At 33.5% G+C, this 9,946-nt stretch overlaps 1 protein-coding gene across 1 annotated transcript; it reads left to right on the top strand.

The window, feature by feature from the left end:
* Positions 1-1,722: 1,722 nt before the first annotated feature.
* Positions 1,723-8,804, top strand: Vgn (vitellogenin). The gene is made up of 7 exons (XM_083087693.1): positions 1,723-1,828; positions 2,134-2,879; positions 3,059-3,922; positions 4,069-5,107; positions 5,178-6,935; positions 7,559-7,980; positions 8,080-8,804. The coding sequence occupies exons 1-7, from the start codon at positions 1,798-1,800 to the stop codon at positions 8,650-8,652; spliced, it is 5,433 nt and encodes a 1,810-aa protein (XP_082943819.1). The 5' UTR covers positions 1,723-1,797; the 3' UTR covers positions 8,653-8,804.
* The last annotated feature ends 1,142 nt before the right edge of the window (positions 8,805-9,946 follow it).

Here is a 9,946-nt window from a genome sequence, read left to right on the forward strand (position 1 = left end):
ATCCAAACTTGATAAATGTTACCCACCGCTGTGGTGAAATAGTTTCAACTAAACGTATAGGTATTAAGACGAAATTATTTAATTATTTTTAATATTTAGTGAACTCAATTAAACGTAAAATATTTATAACTATTTTTGGAAAATGTTTATAACTATTACTAAATATTTTGTTATTATTATCATACTTGATGATAAAAACTAAATATTTCAAAAAATGCATTACTAAATGCATCTCATAGATTTACCCAGAATTTTTTTTTCAGTGTATGAAATTTGTCTCCTGGATCCTGGAATATCCTCTGTAAAACTTGAATAAACACTTCAAAAGTATTTTATATTGTACATATATATAATCTAATATTTGTTATATATTGTATGTCCCCGATATTTTCTTTTAAATTACGTAGTCTTCCATTTAACAAAGAACGGATTGATTGATTTCTTTTCAATCATGATAGATTTCAATCTTTATTTTATAATTAAGGATATAAGAGATATGTTATTTATTAGTATTTTATAAATACTATTTTGTATATCGTGAGAGATTGAAAGCGCGTAAAATATTGAAGAAGGAAACCTGCATATGCTTCTTGTACGTGCAAAAGTTTATCGCGGTTTGGAAAAAGACATAGGCGGAAAAATGCGTCAACAGAAATGTTATTCACATATAGATTTTTGATCACGTAATCATCATTAGAAAATATGTTGACACCGATATCTCGCGACCTGGATCAAAGTTTGATATTTTTAAATCTTCATTTTCCGTGAAAAATATAATTTCACATTACATCCGCAAATATTTCCTGCTGCACGTCTTTCACTGCCGTTTCAACGTATGTTGATGTAAATGCAAAATAAAAAGGAATAAAATAAAATAGTATCTGATGACATAGGAGTATTTATATGAATGAATTCTATATCTTAGCGGAAATTTAACACTTAGAGAAAATTATCAATGATGTGTTGTAAATTTATAAGTTGCTTTTCTGTTTATTCAACTAAATTAGGTATAACGCAATTATGAAAATTGCCGCTTTTATCTACATTATGATTAGAATTAGATAAAAATTAGCAAAATACATGCGTGCGAAAACACTCTATTTTTTCATATTAAATATAAAATATTATATTAATAATAAATTTTTATATTAATTTTCATATTATATATTTTCATCATATTAATCATATTAATCATAATAATCATATATAATTATATTAATTATATATAATTATATTAATCATTTTCATATTCATATAAATTTTCATATAAAATTTAGAATATTAATTCTAATCTTTAATAAAAAATATATGATGTATAAAGATATACTTTGTGTGCAAGTTTTAAAATTTTACTTTATCATGTTATATCACAAAGGAGAGCACTTTTCGATTAATTTTCAATTACATCAAACGCACAATATTCAATTACACGCACAACTTGATAAATTTTAATGTAATAATTTAAAGACAGCTCTTATTAATATAGATATTAATATGTTTTAATCGACTAACAAAGTAAATAATATCTACGAATAAAGTCAAAGTTCTGGCCGGAAGTCCGATGTCACGACCGCGTCTTGACTTTCTTAACTATATTGCGGATGTCAGAAGTAATCTATCGCGCGCGAGGTTAAAAAAAATTTTGTCATGCGTTTATGAATGATATAGTTTCAAGTTCGTGCAGACATAGAATCTGTGGCCATCGGAGGGTCAAGCTGAGTTGGCACACTCCTGGATATAAATTCAATCAATGAGAGGAAGCTTTCATTTCGCATCGGGTACTGGCCACAAAACACCATGTGGTCTCAACTTAGTTTATTCTTAATTGGTAAGTGGACATTAATTTATCGATAAGTAGCAGCTTTTATGAAAATTATAAATATAATTTCAATACTTCAATAAAAGTGTCTAAAAGAAACAGAAAAATATTTTTTCTGGAATTGTAAAATTATGATTGTAAAATCTTTAACTTATGTCTCATATACACATCTATCATTGAAAATAATTTATATTTTGCGAGAGCAAATCAAATATTTTAAACAATGTTATAAACTATTATTTTACAATGAAATATACGGATAATGCAATTATTATAATTTGGCTGTGCAACATGACATTTTTTTGCTTCAATAGTTGGCGTAGCCTTGAGCTACTGCGATCATCATCAAACTGTCGAAACTCATGAATATGCTTGGAATAAAGGCAAGGAATATAAATATCTCGTACAAAGTACGACGATGACGAGCCTAGGCGATAATGAAGCTACCGGTATTATGATGAAAGGTATTCTCGTTGTTCAAGCGGTAACACCAAACACGTTATACGGAAAAGTTAGCGAGCTGCAATATGCTCACAAGGAAAAAATACCAAAAACACAACCACACGAGGGCTCTCAAGAGCATGATGAAACATATCACAACGTTCCGATATCCGGAAAATCGTTCCAGATTGCCGTCAAGAACGGAGTAATCCAGGAAGTGATGGTCCAGAAGGAAGTACCTATTTGGGAAGTAAACATATTGAAGAGCCTCATAAGCCAGTTGCAGGTCGATACAAATGGTGAAAATATAATACCGAGCAAGTACAATCAAATGCCCGAGGACGCCCAACAGCCATTCGCCTCATATAAAGTCATGGAAGACTCTGTCGGCGGCAATTGCGAAGTTATTTACGATATCGTTCCGCTGGAGGAAAATCTTGCGAAAAACAAGCCGGAAATGATACCTCTGCCGAGCCTCGACGGGAAAAATTTTATTGAGATTAGGAAAACGAAGGATTTTAAAAATTGCCAAGAGCGACATAACTATCTTTATAATCAAACTAATCAGCGACTGAGTTGGCCGTACACTTCAAAATCAGATCCTGACACACCTGTTTCGGTAAGTTAAATATTGTATAAGCTATTCTATAACTGATAAAGCAAGTCACATTATTTAGCAATATTTGAAAAAGCTTTGTTTCAAATACTGTTACTTTTCTATGCCAATTATGCTTCAAAATGCAATTACTGTACGCAATAAAATAATAAGATTTATTTGCAATTATGTGATTATTACAGCAAGTATCTATGACTCGCTTGGTTATCTCGGGCAATCTGAGACGTTTCACTACCCAATCATGTGTGACGAAGAGTACTATATTTATCAAATCTGACAAAAAAGACCGTGTCATTGGAAACGTTTACAGCATGATAAATTTAACGTTAGTCGAAGTGAACAATAAATTCAAAGATCTAGAACGAAAAGGAGAGCTAATGACATCAACCGGGAACTTAATATTCATGGATAGAAACCCGTTCGCCGAATCACAGATCTATCCACATCCGATCATTCGAAATATGCAGCAAATCCAATCGTCCGATAAATCTAGGCTTAAGGAGACTCTTAGGTCAGACTTTTTCGACAGTAACAGCAACAGTGATTCAAGCTCTAGTGAGGAGAAAATGCCTGTAGATTTAATACAATATTCGCCAGCGCGCTTAACCGAGGCTCCGTATAATCCGTTCATGCCTGTCTTCATCGGCCTTAGTGGCAAGAACAGTTCTGAAGATTTTAACGCAGTGGTATTAGCCGCGAACTTGATAAAGCGAATAACCAAAGCAATAGAAGATCCCACTGTTTACCAACCCGATGAAATGATAGAGACGTTTACGATCTTGCAAGATCTGCTTCGTACCATGATTACTGATCAGCTCACCGAGGTAGAGCAACACGCATTAAAATTGGCAGGTGACTCAATGCGTGATACAGTCCAGAAGGTCATTTACAAAACTATAGCGCAAATCGGAACAGGACCTTCCCTCCTGAAGTTCACAAATTGGATCAAGAATGCAGCGTTCTCGAACGTAGATGCGGCAATCCTCGTTGCGAGAATTCCCAAAACTATTCGCACACTTACGGCGGAATATCTGAAACACTTTTACGTAAGTAAATATTTACATACAATATAAAATTTAAAACAAGAAGAGAAATTCCAATTTGCAAAAAAATAGTGATATCAGTAATTATAAATTGCGCTTTTGCATCTAAAGTATTAATTTTAATTTGTTGCAATCTGATCTGTACACAGGAACTGATTTCCATGCCAGAAACAATGGACAAAGACGTCTTCAACGTATCCGCGCCTATAGCATTCGCTGAATTGATTTGTACTGCCCAAGATGACAGAAAAGGGTATCCACCAAACAGTTACGGTCGTACGATGATCACGAATGAAGATTTGGAGATGTATATTTTTTACTTCGCCAAACAATTGAAAGAAGCTGTTCAGAAAAATAATACCCAACGAATACATACATATATAGCAGCATTGAGTTATACCGGTCATCCGAAGATACTTTCAGTTTTCGAACCATATCTGGAAGGCAAGCAACCGGTAAGCAAATGTCAACGTAGGATGATGGTCACTGGATTATCCCGTTTAGCCAGAACTTACCCGGCATTAGCTAGATCCGTCCTTGCCAAAATCTACTTGAATACACATGAGAATGATGAGATACGTGTCGCGGCATTTTTCTCTCTTATCAAAACCGATCCACCTATGATTACTTATATGCGCATGGCACAATTTACCAATTACGATAAAAGCCCTCTAGTGAACTCTGCTGTTACAACCACCATAAGGAGTCTCACTACGTTAAAACACGCGAGGGCGCGAAATATCGCTTTCAAAGCTCGCCTCGCCTCAGAATTATTAAATAAGAAATTCATCGGCTCCTTGAACTCTATAGGCTACTATACAGACACGGATAATGAGGACACTCTTTTGCGAAACTTTTATGTCGAAACAATGGGGAGCGGAAAAACTGACGTGAACTATCTTCACGTAGGACTAAATGTTGTAAACGATTACTTAAAACTATTCAACTTCAGATTTGGATATGGAGTGTCAGACGTTAAACAGATTCTAGATTCCTTCTACGGTTATTACAACCTATTATTGCCTAAACAAGAAAAGCAGAAAAGAACGTTTGTCGAAGAGCTCGTGCGCGCACTTAATATCGAGCCCAAACCTCTAGAGCCACTCGAAGGATATATTTTTTCTGACAGCAAATATGAAACGCAATTCTATCCCTTCGACAAGAGCTCTCTTGAAAGAGATGTCAGACGTAAGTATAAATTTTATTTTAAAGAATTCTATTTTTACACATATAAATTGTAACTGATATTGTATTACAGATATGGTAACTAATATCAGTAAAGTATTAAGCGAAGATTTTAGCGTGAATACTATATACAATCACGATGAAATCCTCAGCTTCCCAACGGAAACCGGCCTGCCTTTTGTTCATACTATACAGACACCAATTGTACAGAAATTAATACCAAAAAATCCAAAAATATCACTTGACAAGGATATCGAAGTAGAAACCGCAATCGAAATGTTATTTGCCTGTAGAGTACAGAACAGATGGGGTTTCACAGTACCTTTCGAGTTTCAGCAATATCACGCCGGTATCGATAGAGATTTCCATACATACTTACCAGCAAAACTCAAGTTTAAAAAGCAACTCGATAGAGACCATCTTCAGTTGCAGCTGAGACTGAACCCGGCACTATTGCAAAAGAATCAACAAGATCATAGTTTGATGTACTTCAGTACTGTTCCCTTCGTAATACGACATGATGTCTTGGATTTTGAACCATTATCTCGCAACAGCTTGTTACAAGGAAAGATACAAGAAACCTCGAAGCGCGACAAGTTCCAAGCGGGTATATTCCAAATCCTAATCGAAGGCCATGAAAAATTGATACAAACACCGAATCTGAGTAATATCTTAAAGTTGTTCTCATCTGCGAGTCAAGGAGAAAACAGTTACAAGAAAATCGACGTATCCGTGCCGACGGCAATCAAAGGCCTTCATCTGAGTGTTGCACACGCTAAAAGCAATACCAATAGTCCCGCAACTCAGCAATTACACTTACAGAAATGTGCAGTAACTGATAGACAACCAAACAGCGAAGCGAGAAGAAAACAATTCCTGACAGAAGTGAGCAAGGGTCTGCAATCTCCCCACAATCATGTATGGGACATAGATGTGGGATACCCGACGAATACATCACAGAAACTGACACATCAAGTTGTCACCATCGGCGTGGGACATAGCAATGCGAACGAGAAATATCAAACTATTTTCTACTGGAATATCCAGCCGGCGACGAATGAAAGTGTCGAATATGAAATTTGCAGTACTGGAATAACGGAATTATCACGAGAAACTCCTCTAGATATCGAAAGAATGTTAGACAAATGTGAACAACGAGACACTTTCGAATGTAGTCTGCAATATGGAAAGAATTATGTTGACGGCGAAAAAGTGCATATCAAAGGAAATACGTTACAAAGTAACGATCTGAAGAATACGTTAAGAAATAATGAAATTATCAAGGAATGCCTAACAAATATTAAAGCTAACAAAGAGTCTCAAGCTTGTCAAAAGGCAACTCAGTTGGTCCGGCTAAGAGATCGAATAAATTTCTCAGTAGCTACGGATTCTGACACACAAACAACGATAGTTGAAATTCTTTTTGATCTTTTTAGTCGCATGTATAACAGAATAGTAGAAAAAATAAGCCCAAGAGCGAATAAAAAGAATGTAATCGACGTGGAAGTTAAAATGTCACAAGATCGTGATCAAGCAGACGTTTTTGTATCTAGTTATGACAAGGATATTTCTCTTTCCTTATCCAGTCATTCCAATACACCAATGCTGGAGTTATCGCCATTGACATTGTCATGGGAATGGCTATCAGAAGTGTCACAACTTGTATCAAAATTGTCATGGCCATTGCCAGTAGAAGTAGGGCAGCATTTAGCAACGGGATTGCTATCATCGGGATGGCTGGAACGCATACAATCACAATGGGCACCATCATGGAAATTATTATCTCTTGAGAAGCAAATCGATTCTCTGTTAAAATTCGCACAGCAACCATGTAAGTTGTACATGTAAATTTTTATAAGATAGGAAAAAGATAGAAACACTTATTAATATTATCAAATATTAAAAGAGAAAACCAGAGTATTTTAACAATAAATATATATAAATAGGTTCTGAATAATATAATATAAATTGAATAATATACAAAAGCCGACTATAAGAATCAAACGCGCGGTAATAATCGTAAATAAAAATATTTAATGTTTATTATACTTCATTTCGATCCACTTTAAGCCATTTTTAGTAAACTATCGAACACAAAAAGAATATAATAGCCAATGCAGCATAAGAGACACGTATAAAGTGGAAAATAAATATTAAAAGAGAGGATACTATTTTGATTTAATATATTAATAGCATGTGTTTTAATTTGAAAATAAGATAATGCGTTCGAATAATAATACGGAAAATGATGATTATACCATATTTACATTTGATCTTTTAATGTTTTCTCATCTATTCTATAAGCATATACTTTTTTACAATCATATTATTAATTTGATAAAAATATATTATGCTTGTATGTATAACAAGCGTATATTTCATACAGATAAATCATTTATAGAAGCAATTCTATAACGCAACAATTGCAAATAATTGCTAAATTTTTTTTCGCAGCTACATGTAATGTCGGTAAACATCAGATTACTACCTTTGACGGTAAAACTTATCCCATATATGGAAAGAAATATTGGCAAATACTCGTGATTCCTACTCCGCCACATGAGGGGACATTTCCGGAAAACGAGGAAATGAGTATCTTAATTAAGGAAAATGATGGCCTCAAAGAGCTCCGCTTCCTCCTTGGTTCTAAAGACGTTGATGTGCGGAAAACGAATGATGATATCCAAGTCTTAGTTGATGGACGTCCAGTGAAGCAATATAACACGCAAGATAAGCCAGACAACACAAGCTATCAGATCCGTGACAATGATGAAGTTTATGTCGAAATTTATGAACTACCAGACAAATCAATCGAGATAAAATCTTGCAAATATGGAACCAATGTCGTATATAATGGAGAACTTGTTGCAATTCAGGTGAGTAAAGTGGAAAACGAAGAAGGAAAAATTGGTAAGATTGAAGATTATTTATGATAACACAAGAAATAAATATCAACATAAATTTTCTCATCACAGGTAGCTGATCAGTATATCAATAGGCTAATCGGCCTTTGTGGCAACTATGACTCTAAACCCGATAACGATTTCCTCAGTCCGCAAAATTGCATCGCACAGACACCTCAAGACTTCAATGCCATGTATACTTTGGTGGAGGACAGCCAGCAAGGATATTGTGCGTTGAACAAAGATAAACAATATCCATGCGTTCAGCAAAAGCATTATCGGAGCAATGTTATTAGTGACATAGAGGCGGGAAGATCTCCACTGGATTGGAGTCCATATAGCAAGAAGGCTTCGCGCAAGGAAATCAAAGATCCTCAAACTGAAATTTCATTCATTTATCGCACAAAGATCCAGGCAAAGGATGATGAGCTTTGTTTCTCTACCAGACCTATCCCATTGTGTGAAGCCACCAGTCTACCTACCAAAACAAAATCGAAGACCTTTGAATTTTTCTGCTTGCCGAAAAACGAAGCTTCTGAACAATTGAAACTCAGGATCGAGAAAGGAGCCAATCCAGATTTCTCTCAAAAATCCGTCTCATTTAAGAAGGCTTACGAAGTTCCTCTTAGTTGCCGAGCTGCATAATCATATGATATGTATAGATATACCGACCGCGCATATTTAATCGAAAGAAACGACCCTTTTTTTGTTTCCTTCCTTTTTTTAGGAAACAGATATGTTATTTTAGTAATTTAGTAAAGAAATGTAAGCAATAATAAAGTTGAATATTTTCGTGATTACGGTCTTTTCCTTCTCATATGATATTCAATCAAATCAATTACAAGCACATTAAAATACACGAGATATATATTTATGATCATATTTAATGATAGAAGCAAAAGTGGATCTTATTGATATAATATTTATTTACATTTATTTACATTTTCAAATTTCTTCTTCTAAATTGCAATAGAAAATTTTAAATAACGAATAAATCAAACATAGTTTAGATCAGGATAATTTAGTTGAAAGATCATTTTGTCGATAGCTTTATAATAATCTTACATTTTCTATTGCATGCAAATTTCGACAGTTACAAGAATATTTATTTATTTATTGAAACAGCGCTTGTTTTTAATTACAGTAATAATAAGTAATTTTGAATTATGGTAATAATATCCAATGAATAATATCCTTCTTCTAGCAAATATTTAATTTATTAAAAAAAAAACAAAACAAAATCTTACGATAATTTCTAAGAAATAGAATACAATTTAAATTTGTAAAATTAGAGAAATGAAATCGCACAAACGCTCTTATTCTTTAAATGTAAAAATAAAGAGAAGAAAAAAAGACGATAAAATGTGATTTAGCAATCGTTATGAAAACAGTTCTTACAAATAGTGATTATTTTACAAAATAACGGTTTATTTATAAGGAATTATCAATGACCTGTTATGAATTTATGTTCTCTGTTTTTCTGCTTATCACTTAAACAGCAAATATATTAATACATTGTGGAAACACAGCTGTGAAAGATTGCAAAATCTATATCTAATGTTACGATTACGATTACATAAGAGAATGAAAGATGAGATGAATAAACAGTCTCACATAAATTTCGAAACTAAAATAGAATTTGCGATTCAGATTAGTTTCTTTTAATATTTAACAAAATAATTAGGGTTTTTATAATAATTTTAGGATTTTATATTGAAAATATAAAGACATATGAAAAGACATGTGACGTATAAAATTCTTTATTGAAAAGGTAAACAATCGAGACATGCGGTTGGAAAAGAAAGAAATCGAGAGAATGCGCTGGACACGTTGGAAAACTGTTAAAGTTTAGAGAACAAATATAGATCGAAAGCAGTTATTCTTAGAGATCTTTATTTCGAAACAATTTCACAAAAATTGATTGATACATAAAATCAGA

The sequence above is a fragment of the Camponotus vicinus genome, unplaced genomic scaffold (genome assembly GCF_025532165.1).
Source record: "Camponotus vicinus isolate PSW18456_S1 unplaced genomic scaffold, iyCamVici1.0 SCAF_13, whole genome shotgun sequence".
Classification (NCBI taxonomy): Eukaryota; Metazoa; Arthropoda; class Insecta; order Hymenoptera; family Formicidae; genus Camponotus; species Camponotus vicinus.